We start from the raw sequence: 20,316 nt of genomic DNA on the forward strand, positions 1-20,316 counted from the left end.
TCCCGAGTCCTCTCCGAGCGAGCAGCAGTCTCTCAGACTAACTTCCTGTTATTTCTCTCCCGTGCTCCAGAATATTGTCCGCTCCAGTAACAGGGTGGACACAGGAAACCACACATGATTACTTCCTCCTCTCCCTTTAAAAAATGAACTGACTGACATCACTTCTTAACAATCTAAAAAGAAATGCATGACTGACTGGATGACATTGTATTATGTAACCTTTTACGCCCTCACTGGGAATGCAACTGTCTGGGAGCAAGACTGGAAGTTACCTAATGCCCTATACTCTTCCCTAGAAGGCGCCTTATACTGTAGACTGGAAGTTACTCTTCCCTAGAAGGCTTATACTGTAGGCTGCATTATATGTCAGAGGAACAACTGCTGTGCTGGCGATTAAAAAGGAACTAAAGAATCTCAAAGGTAAAAGAATAACAGGCCGCCACAAGTTAATATCCTCTAGAGAAATAGCAGGTCACGGTTGCTTTGGTGCTTAAAAAGCGACAATTTTTCTGACATGCAAGAAGGGGGGCAGGGGGGATAAAAAAGGTTTAAATCCACAGAGATTTGAAGCCAAGAAAGCTAAATAGAGTGGTCATCATTCTGTCACACAAAGCAGTTCTCAGGCTCCCTGCTTCACAGCGAGACGTCAGAAGATATTATGGGATTCTTTCTCTGCCTCATGTTTTGATCTACTACATCCAAACGACGAGAGACAAGAAAACAGCAAAAGCCACGCTGCCAGGCCCCATCAGGGAAAACAGGCGTAATACTTTCTGAAGGCATATGCTAACCTACATCTTTGAGGTCTGGGATACTGTTGTAGACATAAATTTAGCAAGAGCTACAGGCATTACTACCATGGACGCCTGTTGGATCAGGCTACAAGTCTTTCTGTTGGCTTTGAAAGCTACTTTCAGAGGCACTTTAATATCAACTTCTGTTGCCATTATGTAAGAAACTTGGCCATGATATAGCATCATCTGAATGCTTCACTGTCTTGTTATTATTCATGGCAGAGATATATCAGTCAGGCTCTCGAACTGAATGAGGGAATATGTGTGAAATAACTAATATAAGAATTCAGAAGATTCCTTCATCATAATCATATGTTATTGATAATCACAAATATAATAAACACTACATCGTTCTTTGACCGGGGTCCGTCAGGTGTCTGAACTTGAACCCCCCACATCTTTGCTGTAAATAGCAGATCTCCAAGCTCAGAGCCTGCAGTAGTAGATCTACTGTTTTTGGCAACGGTTTGCTTATTAAGAGGTACAGTATGACATGCCCACAATAGGGACTCTACGTGGTTACCTATAGTGTACCCGATCTACTATGAAAATTAATTGTGATATGCTATGTGTGGTCATTGGGCCCGGCCCAGAATTCCATGGGGGCTGCCCTGCAAAGAGGACAGGGCCAGTGCACCACCACCACAGTCCATGGCTGAGTCAGAGCTTCCGACTGTTATGTCAATAGTTATCCGTTTGTCAATAAGTTGAATGTCATTGTGGGCTGAGGAAAGAAATGGCACTTTAGTTTAGAATCCCCCTGTCCTGCAAAGGTCTTTACATTCTGCTGCCTATAGTGACTTTAAACTCCTTATGACCTGGCACTTCAGAAAGCACGAAAACCAGACCCAGTTACTTCATAAATCTAAGTTTGAGTCTTAAGTAAAGGCCTGTGGCCTAAATGATTAGGTGTGGCATAACATGAAGCAATAGGAGCTAGGCTATACATTGACAAACGCATCCTAAAATAAAATCGTTGCCTGGGTAGGTTCTGCAAACACAATAGCAGCTGTCTGTGCGCTTCTGTATACTATGATCAAAGGTAGTATGGTCATCAGATTCTGAAGTAGACTGGAAAGCAACATATGGAAACGGCTGCCTCCATTAGTGTAGATGCATGGTAGACTCAAAAACAGATCAGAGATCATGTATTTATTTTGTTGTGCTCCAAGTTGGGAGTAGCAGCACCACACAGATGGTGTCGTTAATGTTAGCTGCTAGCTTGACTGATCCGCCAAGTCAATATTTCCCCCAAATCACACCAGAGCGGTCGCGAGCAAGTTTACCTTTTTTTTCTCCTTTTTTTTTTAAGAGATAAAAGCCGGGTGCCGTCTCACGGGCAACAATGTAACGGGGCAGACACGAGCGCCGAGCGGCGCTGATCGTATCCAAGTAACACTTTTGTTACAGAGACAGACACTGGATACAATGTAGCCGCTAGCAGCAGCAGCAGCAGTGCTGCAGGCGCTCCCTGGCCGATGAGCAGTGGCTGACTCGCGGCCAGTCACACCGCCACAGACCCGCCGATCATCACAATCACACCCAGACACTGTTCGTGTCACTTGCCGAAAATAACTTATCTACAAGCTACAAGCTACAGCAATTCGTCGCGATGCGACTGTAGATCTGTTCTGTTCTTGGCGAGAGAAGAGACAACGTTATACGCTTTTCATTCGACTTTTCCCAGTTTGTTTCCCCATTTTAAATGACAATTGATGCTGGCCATCTCCGATACATAGTGTTTTCTACTGGAGATGATGTAACAATAATAACATATGTAAACTGTTGTAATAATCTAAATGCCCCCCCCCCCCCCCCTAGAGCATGCAGAATCACCATTCTATCCATAATATTCAATTACATATACACAGAGACAGATATTCCAACACCTGCTGCTATTGTATCATTCATGGCCATGGGGGTCGATCAACCCTCAATTTATTATTCACAGCTTGCAATGGCGGTGTAATAACAGTGCAATGATATGATATGGCCATGTCACGATATAAACCAATCCAAGCGCTCACTCACCGGAGGAATCCTCATCTTTACGCGCGGTGCCACCGCCAAACACCTCCGTCGGTATCCGTCATGATGGTGATGTGTTGCCTCCTTAATCCCGAGCACTCAAACAATCGCCTTTGGATGCTATTTCCGAGTACCGTCCGTCGCCCCCGTGTAAACAACCTAGCACCCACCTGCCTAGCGGCTATCCACCTAGGCTAGCTACCACGCTCAGAGAGTACAGTGGGGATAAAGTAAAGAATGCTGTCCAGTCTGTTGGCGGAGTTAGTGCGACGGGACTCCGCGTTCCCTCCCCCAAGGTTTATTATGGACAGGAAAAAAATAAGGCAGCGCATAGAACCCATGGCCCGGGAGGGCGTTGTCGCGCTGCGATTGGCTCGTTTTAGTTGTCAGGGCAACTGCTATACAGAAAAACAGCGAATCAAGCCGCTGCCGTCCCTCTGGGCCATGGGATGATGTAGGCACACTGGGGGGGGGGGGATTGGAAACCGCCAGGCTACTTCCAGCCACCGCAGAAAAGACAAGACACACCAGGCAAGTGTCTTAAAGGCGGCGCAAGCATCACTGCGTCTATAGTTACAAGTTACAACACCGCGGAGTGAGGCAAAATGGCATTGATATTTAATTACCCGCCTATGAATAACCTTGTCTCCTTGCGCGGTAGCTCGTCGTAGTGAATGACAGCGATGCAGCAAATGACCACGCGAGAACACGTCACCGATAGCGATCAATTCAAACGGGATTAGTGTTACGTAACGGTTCAGAGCGAAGACCTCTGTTAAAGACGTGATCATCTATGAATTCTACCCAGTCTGATGCTGCTGCCTGGTGCTCGATGAACTGTACCAGGGAAGGGATTCCCCAGTGGCTGTGCCTTCTTGTGTGCTAATCAATGTTTATTACATTCATAAAATCACAGATTTACTCAAAGGCCTAATCACACTTAACCATGACAGAGTGGAGTCCCTTTATTGGGAAATGGCCATTTGTTCCAAAATGGTAATCTTTCCAAAATATTGTCAGTCCCATTTTTGAAAATAGCTGATCTACAATCACAACACATTGCAATCACAACGCATTGCAATGTGAGGTGATGTGAACTTGAAGATCGGCTATTTTCAAATGGCCAAAGTATAAATAGTACTCATAGAAAGATACATATTACTTAAACCAAATCACACTGTTAATAAATTCACAAACACCATTCTATGGTATGTGAGAAAATTCAATCACCTTTTATTTGTATTATTAATAAACATAACATATTAAATACTAGTAACATTTAACAGCGCTGGGTTCAAACCACTTAGAAAGCATTTCCAAGGCAATTGTGGTCCTCAGAATGACAAGAGCTGCACATAATATCCTGCTCATTCGGAATATGATGACAGCCTAATTAAATGAAGACAAAAGTTCTATATTTGATATACTGTTATCTGTGTGCGGTTTGTTTTGGGTATACACTGAAGTGGTTGACGTCTCCAGAGGTGAGGCAATGCACTTCTAGAACAACCATTTCCCATGACAGGAAAAACAAAACCCGGCCTTTTGTAAGCCCACGAGTGGTGAAAATGTTTTGCAGCGGCGCTCAACGCATCATCAGTTGGCTTCGTTCTTAGAAGCTTCGTCGAAGTTCTCCACAAGATCTGTGACATGGAAAAAAATACATTTATTGTAAAATCAGATCACGACTACCTATGGAAAGTGACACCTGTCCCCCGGTCCAACGCAAAGCAACTCTTGACAGTTGTGGAGCTTGACAGCCATCAATCTCCACAAGCAGGCCTGACTCCCATACATTATGCTCCGTTAGTGAGATTAACAACTCTTACTCGACTCTGGCACATTTGCACATGGACTACTGGAATGTACACTACGGAACCATGATGCTCAGTTAGGATAGATAAATTGTATATTGACTGATTACAGTTCATAGACTGTACATGTATTACCCATATACCCACAGCTGTAGGCAGGCTGACACCATCAGTATTGTATTCACTGTCAACAGCAATAGACGTTATGTTCATAATTACTGATGGAAATGTGCATTATACTTTTATTGCTAGAAAACTCTAAAGCCTATTCCTTATGTTTATGTTTAAGTTTTTTACGAATCCATCAAACGTGTACAAAGTGTACAATCAGGAACATAATGATAAATCATGTTCTGTGTGATCATCTACCTGGAACATCATCATCATCGTCCTCCTCAGCCTTATCCTCCTTGATCGTTTTGATGTCCATTGCTGACATGTATAAAGAAAAGGAAAAAAAAGAATTAGCTTTAGTTAAATACAGTCAAACAAACTGTCCTTGATAGTATACTATTTGTACTACCATTTGTTTTAATGTGTGCACATTACGTCAAAGTTCCCTGCCAGGTCCTTATATAATACACTTAATTCACGAGTAGAAGTTAATCAACTACACACACCCATAAAGCCTTGAATTTGTGGAGATCTTTTTGTCGTATTCCTAAAACAATAATTTGATGACCGGCGGAATCTCAAAGAATCTTCTACTGGAAGATGAAAACTCCATGAATTCAACACTTCATGGGGTGTGTAATGGATTTTTTTTTTTTTTTTTTGTGTGGCATTTCCATTGCATAAACTTTAAGGCTTTCCCATCGACAAGTGTGTACAATCATTCAGTTAAGAACATTTCTAAACAGATTCTATGATTATAATAGTGTAGTGTTTTCTACCCTCTATGTGGAACAGTGGACATGTGATGAACAAAGGAGACAATTAAAGACCGTCAGCCTGGCATGCAAATTATGGATGTGTCATTATAGGCAAAAAAAGAGGGAAAAAAAAGATAAAATATCTACAAGCTTAGCTCAAAAGCATTTCATCAAGCTGGCAGATCAGCCTTTCTTGCAATAGAGCTTAAGTTGTTCAACATACATTTGAGACACCCATAAATTATTTCTGAAATTCAGCGACTTATATGACTTCACCTATAAAAACGGTCACAATTTCCATGAGTTTAGAATGTGCCCCAGCTTCCAGAACCATTTCTCTCAAAATTCTGTGATGACACAAAAATTCCATTACCAGCTGGAACCCTGATGGTCTGTGTGTGTGTGTGTGTGTGTGTGTGTTCCATTTGTGTGTCTGCCTACGTTGCCTAGGAAAGTGTTCTGCCAGTTTGCGCAGGCTGGTGAGGCTGTCGGCTCCTAGCTGGCTGAGGATGCCAGGCAGCATCTCAGTCAGCTGCTTGGTCTCAGCGTGGCCCGTGATGGCGAAGGTGTTGGCAGACAGAGAGGCCTGAACCTTGGGGTTGTTGAAGTGGATCACTGTGCCGTCGTCCTTTATCATGTTCACCTGGGGAAGGAGATCAATGTCGCCGTTTAGACTTAGCCTCTCATAGCCAGCCCTCATCTGCCTTTGCAACCAGATTCGTGGGACTAGACTAATATCCACAAAGTGATATTAGTAGGCTATCGCTACGCAAGGCTAGTTTAGACTAGAGACTACGGGGTAAAAAACTCCCATCGGAAGTACAGATGTCTCATCTAGAGAAAGGGTTCCCAAACCTTTCAGGCAGCGACCCCCCCAAATTAATATAATCCATTTTTATCCATTTATCCATGGATAAATATTGTGAAAATAGCCGAACTACAAACTCGCAACTCCTCACACTGAAGGGTACAGAGAGAGCTATGATAAAGTGGGTTGAATGAGTAGGATCATTAACGGCATCATTAAAAGTAACCTGGTGTTCCTGTGAGTAAAGGAGCTTATTCTCTAACAGGCTGAGCGAAGCATCAGTGATTCTACTTGGTTAGAGTACAAGCACTTCCAATTAAGTCATCGTTGCCGTCAGGCTGATACCGTCCTCTTATCTCCATATTATAACTTTGTTTTTTTCTGTTAAATTAATGGCCTACTGCCCTACTTGATCATACTAGTTTCGCCAAAAGCATCAAAAGTAGCAGATATGCAAACTCGAAACATGCTACTTTTGCCATTTCTTTTTTATTTGAATCCTGAAAAGTAACAGTTTGACATATGAAGTAAAGTTTCCACACGACAAAGACGTCATATGAAAAGACAGGATCTTTGTTTAATACGCATTTCATATGTCCATGACTATAAAGTTGTTTACTACTGCCTTCTATACTTATTTGACTATGGTCCCACAGGGCTCTGTACTTGATCCGCTACTTTTTCCCCCGCCTACTGTACCAAATCTCTTTACCGAATATAGCAAATCTTCAAACTTTCGTTAATATAACGTATCATATAGCGAGCAAATTATATCAATGTAACCCATCATATTGTTAGATGATTACTTTTTGTTTTTGTGTGGCCCAAAACTAAAACACGACCAGGTTTCTCACAATGAGATCTGTTCTACAGATCGTGTCTTTACCTCTTCTATTCCTGCAATGTTGTTCACCGACAGTTTCTTCAATGACCCTTGGAGTTTCTTGTCGTCAGCTGTTGCCGTCTTGTGAACCACCTTTTTCTTCCTACGAGCTGTTCCCTAATGATGGATGGAACAGACAGTCACATTAGTGCTGGGAGAGCACAAATGCAAGAAGACAGATGGATGACAGGCAAAAACAGGCAAAACCCATGTAGAAGGCCTGGGCTGTGGCTCAGCGGTCCAGGCACCTTGGCCGGCAGTTCAAGTCTGGCAGTGTGCCGCAGGTTCGACTCCCGATCCCAATGGCCTTTACTGCGTGTCACTCCCTACTGTCTGTCCCTCTATAAAAATTATAAAATAAAGGCGAAAGCCGCAAAAAACCCATAACCCCACATGTAGAATCCCAGACCAATGAATTGCATTTTATAGCGCTTTTCCAAGTGCTCACAGCACTTTACAATGGTTCATTCATTGGGAGGTGAAGCGGCGAACAGTCGACGCCAGCGTCCTCACTTCCCACATCAATGGTGGCGAGCTCACACCGACCAACTCATTGGAGGCAATGTAGGGTTCAGTGTCTTGCCCAAGGACACTTATATGACATATGGACAGGAGAGGCCGGGATTCGAGCCGCCGACCCAGGAATCATTGGACGACCTGCTCTACCTCCTGAGCCACAGCCGTCCAGTTTTAGCATAATCAGTATACACACAACGTCCATCATAATGAGACCACAGATGGTCGTGTCGGGTCCTGTATCAGCTACTCTTATCTGCTATGGAAAATTACACCAGCCACTGTTAAGTTTGTTTTTCGTGGTGGGTTATTTCTGTGGGGACATACAGAAAAAGTCTTTTGCCATTATTCACACCAGGTATTCTGCTTCCGCATTCATACACATACATACTGTAGACAGTGACGACGACTCCGTGGGGGCAGCGGGGCTCGAGCCCCCATGATGAATTAGACCTGAATATATAGGCCTACAGTATATTCGCCTAGTCGGTTCGTCCCGTTTGTACCGCGCCAGGTCGTGCCATGCCCGTTCGTGCTCGTCTTTGTATGTAACTTTGTATGTAATCGACTTTGTATGTAATTGCGCAGCTCTAACCGTCCAAGTCTGAAGGTACGTTAACACCTCTTTTGTCCGGGGCGGGTGGGCCGCGTTGCCTGTCCACTTGTACACATGCAGATCAGGCATTCAAATGCTAATCTTGTTTTTACCTGCCAGGTAGGGTACAGTACTGTACTCTGCTTAGGCTACTTGTTCACAATGAAAAGGAGTAGCCTACCAGATGACTCAGTGCTGCGGCATTTAAACAAACATGCTATTATAATCTAAACACTGACACGTTTAAAGTGTGTTACAAATAAGTGTTTAGAACACTTGGGTTTAGGGTGGAAAGAAAAAAACTATTTTTCCCTGTTGCGGCGGGGGGGGGGGGGCTTAGTGGAAGGGGAGGAGGGGCACCGCCATGGCGATTATAAAAACATTTGGTCTGCATACAGAAATATGGACAATGCTTGGGGCAAGAGCAGCCCTCGTTTGGAGCTCATCATCATGAAATCATGTATATGGTGCCATCTAGTGGGTGAATGGGTTAATTGCCTGCCCAGTCAAAAAAAAAGGGCCAACTATCACAAGCCACTGTTGAAAGGGGTCATGCTCTCAGGCTATAAAAGGAATGCTGAGGTCAGGAGGAAAACCTGCTGCGTTACGTCAAACTCCTTTTAACCGAGCAAGAATTGAAACAACAATAAGGCTAATTTTAGAGTATAATGTGAAGGTCTTCTTCAGCGACAATCGAACCAAAATGTAGAACTGCTGTCATAACTTGAACAGCCATGTATTACTGTAAAAGAATCAGGTTCTTAGCATAGGGGCCTCTATAAACCTGTTGATCAAGCCCCACATGTTGTTACTGGTTGGCAGTGGTGGAAAGTACTGTACTTGAGTGCAACTTTGACTTTACGCAAGTATATTTAATATAAGTTTGAATATTGTACTTTTTACTCAACTAGGATTATTTTTAATATTAGGTTACTAGTTACTTTGCAGAATTAGATTATTATTAAAACAAAACTATACATTATTTACCAAATAAGCCAAAGTATATACTACTACAGCAATTAAGTACTTTTGCTGCAAGTATATTTGCCATTACCAACACTTCTGTACTTTTACCCAAGTCAAATTTTGAACACAGGCCCATTATTTGCAACAGATTTATAGTATTCGTTTTAGCGGCATTTAGTTAACATTGTGGTTGGTTAAGAGGTTGTGTTGCTGTACCTTTCCACCTATCCGAACTTGGGCCTGGAGTTTGGCGAGCTTCTCCTGGTTCATGGCTGTGTGGGGAAGAGAAGTGATGGGATTATTAGTATTAGTTACTCAGCTGCTAAATGGCCTTCTGTCTGTCTGTCTCTCTCTCTCACACACAGCTCTCCACAAACAGCTGACTGGCTGAATTAAATCTTCAGGGAGACAAGTCACATGTGTAGCTTACTGGCCAAATTATCATCAACAAAACGTTTAGAGGCTATCACAAAAGAGGACTTCCAAGTTGTTTTAACAACTACAACACATAATATGAAACGCTAGCAGACTGCTAATGAGAAGCATTGAGCTTAGCCCATATACATTGAGTTTTGCTCGCTGTTACTTGCCATACTGATAGTACTAGCAATCCATTAAGTGTCAACAGTGTCCTTTTAGTTACAGACAAATAATGATGACAACAGTGGTTTAAAACCCATAGGGTACTCACATTTCTAACTCTGCTCGGGTCAGCTAAAGTTGCTATTAAAGTACGGGGCTAGCTTCACGATAGCATTTTGGCTAAAGTGAGGCAGCAAACTAGCAAAACCAACCACCAGCTCTCGTAGCAGATAGCCAGCCACACACACCTAATGTAATGCTAGTTAGTTAGCCACCATACCACCTAACGTTCTTAACGTCTAAATGCGTCTAAAGCCCATAAATGATCATTAGAAATAAAACGATCGATAAGTATTAAAGACATGAATGTTTTTTTTTACCTGAGATGATCAGTGGTGTATGAGCAGCAGAAAGGTTCTTCTCACACACACACACTGGGGGGGTTGTTAGTTAGTTAGCACTGCAGGCAGCTGGAGCAACACGCGGTGTGTGCTTAATCTGTGACGTCATGCGGACGTGTGGAGCGTACGAAGGCCACAAGGGGGCGACAAAAACTTGCGCACACAATTCAATTAAATTTTGATTGATTGATTGATTGAACTATTTATTTGCAGAATTACAGTACATTTCAAGCACAATTCAATACAAAAACTGTTAACTGTGAGTGAACGACACCATAACATAAAGCATTACACTTGTTTACAAGATCGGGTCCACCGTTTTCAATTTCAAATATACACTTAAGCAAAAACAGGAAATCATCATAAAGGAGGTAAAAAGGGAGAATACATACAGTGAGGGGGAAAAGGGGGTGGGGGGATTCCGATTTTACAGGGGCCAGTTTCGAATTTCAGCCGTCGGTAGGTGCCCTTTGAGAGCGGTTTTGAAGGAGTCAAGGGATTCACTTGTCTTAATGACAGATGGTAGGGCGTTCCACATTTCTGTGGCATAGGTGCATGCGAAATAAATGTACCGGTAGTTTGTGCCGAATCTGGGTTGCAGATGGTTTGTTAAACTCCCTCTGGTGTTGTGGGTGTGGACTTTATTGACATTAAGGAAGTATTTAGACAGGTACATGGGTAGTGGTGTATGTATCGAATATTGTGGACCAGACCCATTGCAAGATGCTGTACTCTGTCGCCATTCCAGCCTGTCAAAGTGGGTAGGGGTGAGGTGGGTTCGGGGGGTGAGGCCGAGTAGTAGCCTGACCCAATTAAGCATTACACTTGTTTACAACAGGGTCCACCATGTTCAATTCATCAAAACATTTAGAGACGTACAAATAGACACTTCTATATAGTTAAAGAACAGAACAGGAATTCATCATAAAGGAAGCAAAAAGGGAAAAGAAACATATACAGTGAGTGGAAAAAGGGGTGGATTCAGATTTTACGGGGGCCAGTTTCGAATTGCAGCCGTCCGTAGGTGCCCTTTGAGAGCGGTTTTGAAGGAGTCAAGGGATTCACATGTCTTAATGACTGTTGGTAGGGCGTTCCACATTTTGGTGGCATAGGAGCGAAAATAATTTAGTCCCTTGTTTGTGCCGAATCTGGGTTGTACATGGTTTGTTGCACTCCCTCTGGTGTTGTGGGTGTGGACTTCGTTTACATTAAGGAAGTATTTAGACAGGTACATGGGTATCTTGGTGGTGTATCGAATCTTGTGGACCAGACCCATTGCAAGATGCTGTACTCTGTCGTCGACCCTAAGCCATCCCAGCCTGTCAAAGTGGGCAGGGGTGAGGTGGGTTCGGGGGGTGAGGCCAAGTAGGAGCCTGACCAGTTTGATATACTAGGAACAATAAAGTTTGATATATTAGGAACAATAAACTCCCTAGCATGCTTCCTTGTGTAATGCCACAGCTCACTGGGAGGGGGGGGGGGATCAAAGGGCTTTATTGGCATGAGTAGGCAAAACGCCTATATCTAAACAAAAAGTGCAACAATACAATCAAAACAAAATGTATGGTGTACAATTTAGCCCTGGTCCAGTGCGTCATGGCTACCTACAATTCTCCAATAAATCAATTTCTATTTACATAGATCCGTTTACGTGCGCGCGCGCACACACACACACACACACACACACACACACACACACACACACACACACACACACACACACACACACACACACAGTCACACACACACACACACACACACACACACACACACACACACACACACACACACACACACACACACACACACGCACGCACACACACGCGCGCGCGCGCACACACACGCACACACAAACTTCAAAATACTTTTATTGTGAAAATTAGAGAATCGAGCGCCTCGCCATCATCGTTCATTGGTTGACGAGAAGAAGGTCCCATGGTCTGGCGGGACTGGACGCAGCTGTGATTGGCTAGTTGGTTGTCAAGGCAGACAACTGTTAACGCGAGGAATGTGCACCTGCAGCGTTAGTTTCGTTGTTAAATATTTGATTGATTGATTGATTGATTGATTGATTGATTGATTGATTGATTGATTGATTGATTGATTGATTGATTGATTGATTGATTGATTGATTGATTGATTGATTGATTGATTGATTGATTGATTGATTGATTGATTGATTGATTGATTGATGGAGAATTCAAGCAAAACTCAATACAAAACTGTTAACAGTGGACGACACCATAATAGTCCACTTGCCAGAATGTGAACCATGCAGGCATGTTGAGTACACCAACGTTTTATGAAATGTTGAGTATAGGTCCCCCTCCCCAGCATATAGAAACTGCTGGATGCTAACTTGCATATGTTGAGCAATTTTCATAATTGGCATAATATGTGACCATACCATTAACAAGCTATAGAAGGGCCTGGGACGTGGCAAAAAATTCTAAATTTCATCATGCTTTTGCTTTATGTAGCATGTGACATGTCAAACTAGGGTGTTTTCACATAATAAAAGGATAAAAGGATAGAGACCGAACCGGAGTATGATGAAATTGTGAATTTTTTGCCTTCTACAGGTTGTTAATGGTATGGTCATTATGCCAATTATGAAAATTGCTCAACATGTATGCAAGTTAGCATCTGGCAGTTTCTACCTGCTGGGACCTATAGGCTACTCAACATTTCGAACATAAAAGTTTTAAAACCTTGGTGTAGACGGGTTCGGGGTTCTATAGGCTGTAACTATAAAGTATTACACTTGTTTACAATAGGGCCCACCATGTTCAATTCATCATAACAATTAGAGACTTTTCTATATAGCTAAAATCAGGAAATCATCATAGAGGAGGTATAATTTTGGGGGGGAAACATGGGGGAAAAGGGGTGGGTGGGGGTTTCAGGTTAGCTTTAATTATAATGGCTAACTGTGCCTTTGTTTTTCAACGAATTATTTGATAATTAAAGTTAGCAATAAATCCAAATAGTATTTATTTGATTCATTCGTTCATTTTATTTATTGGCAACCCACTACCCAATCACGGCGCTACTCCTTCCCACCCATGGGATATGGAGTCTTCTTCCTCGTCGCTCTGCAGCAGCAGACAGCAGCTAGCATCAAGCTACCATTGTAAAAAGATGCAGTCCTCTAGGCTCAACATTGTCTTGTTGTCTTCTGTCCATGTCTTATTTTCTCTGTCCTTTTTTAACAAGGCTGTAGCTGCAAACCAAAGTAGAGGTAAGTGATATTCAAAGTGCACATTCTTATCTTAATATTGAGTGTTATATTGGGTCACCTGTGCGAGTCTCAGAATAATACCGGGGTAGCAATGATGACCATTTTGGGAAGATAATTCTCCTCTTTAATACTTTAATTCGCATCATTCAGCTCTGAGAGGGTACCAGATGTTTGGTTACATTACATCTGTACCCTTCCAGACTCAATCCAGAGTTACAAATGAATACTGAGGATTTTATTGTGTAATAAGTAATTCATTGACATCCTGGATCACAGAGCCTGCATCCTGAACAGCCCATTCTCAAACCTTTGAATTTCAGGGACGACGATGTTGATTGGATTTGTGACCCCAATCTTTTTATTGTTAGATTTGAAATGATTTGGGATGATCTAGTATTCTAGTCTGTCATTTGGTCCAGAATTCCTTTAATGTCTGTCTATGTACTGTACTGTAGCTACTAGAGAGATACTTACAGTGGAACTCTGATTAAAGTACAGAACCTATTCTTGTAGGTTATATTTAATTGAACTTTTACATGTAAATAATGTTGAAGATTAACTTACCAATAATCATTTGCCTGGGGACCCCCTGGACCAGCCCTATGGACTCCTGGGGGGCCCGGGATTGTAGGACTTCACAATGATGAATAAAATGCTAGACCCTTTTTAGTTTTGTAAAAGTAGCAGATCTACAAGCCCAAAACGCATTGCTTCGTGCCATGTTTCGAGCATTGCTACCTTTGATGCATTTGTGTGACACAATGTAGTATGATCAAGTAGGGGATTTAATTGATGAAAAAAGACAAAAGTTAGAATATGGAGATAGCAACCATTTGCAAACTAAATAAAGTCACACTGTAATTGTGAAACGAAAAAGAGAAATATTCGATTAATTGGGCAGCCGTAAACTGAATTAGGAAATTATTGCAGGAAATTATTGATTTGAGTACAAAGTCATAATTTCTGTTGTTTGCCTCCTATCGAGTTACTTCCCATTCAGAGCTCTTTGCCCCAGGAAGGGCCTTAATTTGCAAAGCAACATTGTACATAAAAAGACACACCCTTAACCCAGAAATCTAAAACCAATACAAGCATGAAACCTAGTCACCCAGCCCAGTTCATTTGTGGCCCGCTCTGTATTTCCATTTCCCCTGACACAAGAAAGGCATGTTCCTTAGGGCCATGGTGCTGTGGAGAGAGTACAAAAAGAGTGAAATGATGTAACATTGCCCTGTATTATGGCATACAATGGATTTGCTCTGGTCCATAGCCTTACTGCTCTTGCTGCCGTTGCATTAAGGCTATGGAACTGATTGGCTTCCTGCCTCGCATGAAATGCAGACCAGCCTCTCCTCTGTAGCGAAAATAAAAATAATGTTTTACCTACTCACCAATACAAAGACGGGTTGTGTAATTAGAAAGCCTACTTTCCTTAGTGGACTCCACGCGTATAAATGCACTTTTTGACCAGAAAGGGATTTTGTTTTCACCGGAAAAAATAATAATTTTAGTTACTCCACTGTGCCCATATTGCCAAGAGAAACCCCTCATAGAGAAGATCTTTCCTTCTGTGAAAGAAAATCCCTTTCTGGCCAAAAAGTGCATTTATACGTGTGCTAGGGGGCTCAAAGTGCGTCCAGTAAGGAAAGTAGGCTTTCTAATTACACAACCCGTCTTTGTATTGGTGAGTAGGTAAAACATTATTTTTTATTTTCGCTACAGAGAAGAGGCTGGTCTGCATTTATGCGATCCCCGGAAGTCGACAGTAACATAGCTCTAAATGTGATGGCATTAGAGCTATGGACCAGAGCTAACAATGGATTAGATTCTAATGTAGAGTATTGATTCATCCTCTCTGCAGGTTTTGGAGACAACATCAACTGGAGGACCTTGGACGATGGGAAGAAAGAAGCAGAGGCCAGGTGAGTAGGACCGATTGTGTTTTACGATATGATAGCTGTTGTTATAGAGCGTTGCACTCCCGCCCCCCCCTCGAGAGACCCTGGCGTCGTCATGAAAGGGGGTGGGACTGCGATGCTCTACAGAGCGTCGCAGTCCCTCCCCCTTTCAGAACGACGTGTGGCCCAGGAAATGAATCGCAATTTATTTAAAGACGGTTACGCCGCGGACAAAGCCAACTCGGATCGTGACAAATCATGACAATGAACACAATATATTGGGCCGATCAAATCATTAGAAAGAAGAAAATAAAGGCAGGAGACAACACTATTTGTTTTGTTTTTCTTCTTATAAATTGGCCCAAAACATTGTGTTCATTGTCATGATTTGTCACGATCCGAGTTGGCTTTGTCCGCGGCGTAACCGTCTTTAAATAAATACTTTAAGAAATGCCTATGGGGAAAAATGCATTGCGATTCATTTCCTGGGCCACTCGTCGTTCTGAAAGGGGAGGGACATTAAATGCATGAAAATAGGCAGCACACATTGGTACCACAAGATCTATCAAAATAGAATGCAGAGTTGCCCCATTAGTGTCAATGCACGCATGTAAACATTGGTTGGTTCAAATGTCTAGTCCGAGTGTAAGGAGCATCACAGACTGCAGGTGGTGCTAGTAGGGCTTTTAATTAACTCAATAATAATGGTACATAGTGTAATATCTGGAGGATTCTAGCCTGCAAAAGTCTTTCATTAATACCTGCTTAATTATAACTTAACAGCAGGGGTCATCTTTTCCCCAATGTTGATTTTTCAATGACTGTCCTCTTGTGTATCTACAAACTTTCTCCAATCAGTTCTACTCCCCCCTTTTGTTATCACAATCGCTCATCATAGTATTAACATGGTATTAACAGGATATAATAGTTGAAATTAATATCATCGAAGCTGTTCCTTTTCAGATTGAACAGATCTTTAGGCGCAAAGCTTGTATATGGTATCTGCTACTTTGTATGCTTTTGTGACGCTGTAGGATCTATTCTAGTAGAATATTGAGATAGGAGGTCTCTGCCCGACAGCAACGATATAAATAAGGTTTATTTCCCATGGTTAATGCAGGTTGTTTCATGGAAAGAGAGCAGGTGTTTCTGTGCACACAGCATTACAATATGTACTCCTGTATGTCCAAATGGCCAGGGCTATATGTTGTGCCAACACAGTGCGGATATTAGATTGTATGTTGGCTCTGTGCTAGTATTGACTTTGTTTGTGTGACAACCTGTTCATGTGTTTACTTTCGACAGTGGTCTGCCAATGATGGTGATCATCCACAAGACCTGGTGTGGAGCCTGCAAAGGTGAAATGTTCCATTATTAATATTGACATAACCAGAAAGAGATTAAGATGGGCCATAAACGGAGTCATTATTTGTCAACCCTCTTAGTCTTAATACCACAAGAGGAATATTAGCCATGCACAAATTCTACAAGATGGCCATAAATTCCAAAAGTAGCACACATTAGTAATAGGTAGGGCTGTCCCCGACTAAGGATTTGTATAGTCGACTGATAGATGAATAAATTAGCTGTTAGTCGACTAATAGTCTTTTTTTATATAAAAATACAATATTTACAAAAATATACAAAAATATTGTATTATTCCACTAGGTCTGTGGGGGACATAAACACATTTGAACATTCTGACTGTTCAAATCTTTCTTTTTAACAACTGAGAGGCTTGTCATTAGCCAGATTGAGCACAGCAGGTGAGATTGAGATTCTGGAGTCTATCAGGCCAGCACACTCCAGATGCACATTGGAGATTTGAACAGTCAGAATGTTCAAATGTGTTTATGTCCCCCACAGACCTAGTGGAATAATACAATATTATTATTTTTTTAGTCGACTATGAGGTGGTCAGTCGACTGAGACCCGTTCCGATCGATTAGTCGACTATTCGACTAATCGAGGTCAGCCCTAGTAATAGGGTAGCGATAACAAAACATTGTTTTTATCATGGATTTGGTAGACGCCGTGGATATTACCATTAACTACTTAAAGGGACAGTTTATATATATATATATATATATTCTTTTCTCCTCTTGGCTTAGGTATGTGATCAAAAATATCTATGAATTCAAGTCTCCATGGAGCGAGTAATGGATAGGACATTTATTTTGGGGGTGAACTATCCCAGTCACAGTTTGACTCAAAAATTGCGAAAATAGATCTGAACCATCTGATCTACAAGATCAAAAATATCTTGTAGATCAAATACAATATGCTTAATGTAATAATAACATGCTTAATTATGTGCACTTCTCGCAGCACTGAAGCCAAAATTTGCCGAGTCCAAAGACATCTCTGAACTTGCCCACAACTTTGTCATGGTCAACCTGGAAGTAAGAACATTTGGCTGCAGCAAAGGTCTCGTTCAGATATAACAAGACCATCACTATTTTGTTTTATTGTCATCCATACATATATAATGTGTGTGTGTGTGTGTTTGTGTGTGTGTGTGTGTATATATATATATATATATAGCGGCACTGTTATTGATTTATTTGCATGTTACACAAATTGACTGCATTCCTTTTTGGGTGTCGTTTAGTTTGTTCAGTCTTGTACTTGTACCTTTTCATTTGGTTTAGTTTGAGAATGGAATAATCTTTCATCACAAATGAGTATTGTCTCTCTCTTCCTTCTTTGTTTTCATCGTTTTATCGCTCTGCGTGTAAACAAACTGTGTGGTTGGATGTGGAATTCAGAGCGTCATTAGTGTCTTATTTCGACAGGACGAGGAGGAACCCAAGGATGAGACGTTCAGCCCAGATGGCGGATACATTCCTAGGATTCTTTTCCTTGGTAAGGAGGCGCTCCTATCACTCTTCCTTGTAAACATTGTTTGGGAACAAGTGAGAGACTGTGCAGCTGCAGCTGCCCCGTCTGCCAGTTTATTTGCAGCGTTTCTTTTTTAGACATTTCTTTTAGCCATCCAAATCAAACCAGAGTCCCCCAGAGGTCTATGGTAGGCCCTCTCCTTTTTTGCTTCTTCCCCAAAAATAGCCGATGTGTCTCATTGCAACATGCTGTGATCTTGTAGATAAGCCATTGTTTGCCATGTTTTGGCCCAAAATAGGGACTCTGGTCTATGGTTAATAGCCTTTTTATTTCTCCATCAGCGTTGGGATCATGTCAGAATGTCATGTTTTGCAAGTTTGATTAAGTAATAAAACATGACACTAGATATGTGACGCCATTTAGAATAGTTCATTATCTCTTAAGTCTTAATTTCTTCCTTATAGATCCCAGTGGCAAAGTCCATCCTGAGATAACCAACAAGAATGGGAACCCCAACTACAAGTACTTTTACAGCAGTGCCGATCAAGGTAACAAATACAACTATAGGCTTGCCATGTTGTGTGCTACTATATCTGCGAAGTTAGAAATGTTACGCAAAAATAATGTCTAGAACTCACTATTCAATATCATTGGATAGCAAGTGCATCTACAAGATGCCCAAGTTCACAATTCAATCTACGAGTTGTATAGATCTAAAATTCAAATTCTAAGATGGGGACACCATGTTGAAAGTGGCTTTACCTGGAATGTGAACTTCCTTTGTTTCCTCTACCTCAGTTGTATCCGGTATGAAAGAAGCTCAGGAGAAGCTGACGGGCGATGCGTTTAGGCAGCCTCATGTCGGGGATGAACTTTAGGAGCCAGAGACGGGGCAGGAGTCTACAAGGTCTATGTTTCACACTATCCTAGCCTGGTCCCAAGTCAGCCATTTCACCCCTTCCTTCAAAACCTCTCACTTTTGTTTTTGCCTTTCATTTCACTTCAATAATGTTTCTAGATGAGTTGGAAGGTTTCAAGTTGAGTCCATTTTGCTGTCCCATGGCAAACCCAACTCAAACTCAACACTTTGAGCCGTTGCAGCTTAAAGCGGTCATGTGTAACTTTGGTTTGTAGACCTACCTGGCCATTATGGCAGTCCAAGTCTGTTGACTCTGCTCCGTGAGCGACAAAATGGAAGTTTTGATTCGTTCACGTTTTCCACATGTGAACAAAATGCAAACAAAGCCGATTCTGCCTATATTAAACAGAACCTATAAGTGATATGGCTGTGTTGTTCATGTCATATTACCCTTGATGAAACAAAAATCAACAGGTCACTAATATCAGTATGAGGCGAGCACTGAGGTATGTTTGACAATACATAAATGAGCTACAATATTTGGACTTGTATCATTGCCAGGTAGTGAAGCTATACAAACCAAATATACCGATTCCATCTACTCTTTTATGAATTTCACAATACTAAGAGCTCTTAACAATTTCAGTTTGTGTGTTGTCCTCTTTCTCTTAACTACTGTCCAATTGAGATGTACTGTACTTGAATATAATGCCATATTATATACCTACTGTTTGTAGAGGTTGTAAAACTGCTCAAGTTAGCCCAGCTTACTGCAGTATTTCAACCCACGCCTGCTTCTTCAGGTACTTCAATCATATTGTTACAATACTATCTTTGACTAAAAAAAAGTGCTTCCAAATCCTTTACAGTACTGAAATTATAATAATGCTGAGACTGGTCCCATCTGTCAAGGGGGAATTGTAATTTTGTATTAACTTTACTAGAATGGTGTAGGTGGGGGAGAATCCTGTACTTAATTAAAAAAAAAAATTGTGAATCATTTTTTTTCTTTCTCCCTGCTGCTTGTGAAGTGATAAACCGGTGGTTCTTTTTAATGGCCTTGTTAAACTTTCTGTAAAGATGCGATCAAGAAACCGCTGGAGTGTCTCTTGTCTCATGCTGTATTTTATACACGTACACAGCCAAGTATGCAAATAAAATTTGTTGTATTGAATGGTTTGTGGTTTCCATTGCAGTCTCTGTATCTTTTCATGGTAA

The 20,316-nt window shown here is 41.7% G+C and overlaps 3 protein-coding genes across 6 annotated transcripts in view; 1 reads left to right on the top strand and 2 right to left on the bottom strand.

The window, feature by feature from the left end:
* zfyve9a (zinc finger, FYVE domain containing 9a) overlaps window positions 1-3,107 on the bottom strand; it is a 68,895-nt gene extending 65,788 nt beyond the window's left edge. For all 4 annotated transcript variants that reach the window (XM_083781619.1, XM_083781618.1, XM_083781617.1 and 1 more), the window contains exon 1: window positions 2,826-3,107. The gene's annotated coding sequence lies outside the window, so the exon portion shown is untranslated. The remainder of the gene's footprint in view (window positions 1-2,825) is intronic.
* Window positions 3,108-4,023: 916 nt separating this feature from the next.
* On the bottom strand, window positions 4,024-10,371 carry LOC310871010 (transcription factor BTF3 homolog 4-like). Its single transcript, XM_083782440.1, has 6 exons — window positions 10,239-10,371; window positions 9,493-9,548; window positions 7,203-7,316; window positions 5,950-6,151; window positions 5,006-5,068; window positions 4,024-4,465 (listed from the first exon to the last, which is right to left on the bottom strand). The coding sequence occupies exons 2-6, from the start codon at window positions 9,544-9,546 to the stop codon at window positions 4,419-4,421; spliced, it is 480 nt and encodes a 159-aa protein (XP_083638566.1). The 5' UTR covers window positions 9,547-9,548; window positions 10,239-10,371; the 3' UTR covers window positions 4,024-4,418.
* Window positions 10,372-13,353: 2,982 nt separating this feature from the next.
* Window positions 13,354-20,277, top strand: txndc12 (thioredoxin domain containing 12 (endoplasmic reticulum)). The gene is made up of 7 exons (XM_083781466.1): window positions 13,354-13,500; window positions 15,362-15,422; window positions 16,704-16,756; window positions 17,727-17,800; window positions 18,194-18,263; window positions 18,704-18,787; window positions 19,038-20,277. The coding sequence occupies exons 1-7, from the start codon at window positions 13,401-13,403 to the stop codon at window positions 19,115-19,117; spliced, it is 522 nt and encodes a 173-aa protein (XP_083637592.1). The 5' UTR covers window positions 13,354-13,400; the 3' UTR covers window positions 19,118-20,277.
* The last annotated feature ends 39 nt before the right edge of the window (window positions 20,278-20,316 follow it).

Source organism: Protomyctophum parallelum, assembly GCF_964188405.1.
Source record: "Protomyctophum parallelum genome assembly, chromosome: 14".
NCBI lineage: Eukaryota > Metazoa > Chordata > Actinopteri > Myctophiformes > Myctophidae > Protomyctophum > Protomyctophum parallelum.

Bases quoted from the DNA above. Each gene is read 5' to 3' on its own strand.
- LOC310871010 (XM_083782440.1), bottom strand. From the start codon at position 9,546: ATGAACCAGGAGAAGCTCGCCAAACTCCAGGCCCAAGTTCGGATAGGT. The intron at 6,152-7,202 runs GTAAAGACACGA...CTCCTTCCCCAG, and splicing joins ACATTGCAGGAATAGAAGAG to GTGAACATGATAAAGGACGA. The intron at 5,069-5,949 runs GTAGGCAGACAC...TATACATGTCAG, and splicing joins AGAACACTTTCCTAGGCAAC to CAATGGACATCAAAACGATC.
- txndc12 (XM_083781466.1), top strand. From the start codon at position 13,401: ATGCAGTCCTCTAGGCTCAACATTGTCTTGTTGTCTTCTGTCCATGTC. The intron at 13,501-15,361 runs GTAAGTGATATT...TCCTCTCTGCAG, and splicing joins AGCTGCAAACCAAAGTAGAG to GTTTTGGAGACAACATCAAC. The intron at 18,264-18,703 runs GTAAGGAGGCGC...TCTTCCTTATAG, and splicing joins TCCTAGGATTCTTTTCCTTG to ATCCCAGTGGCAAAGTCCAT.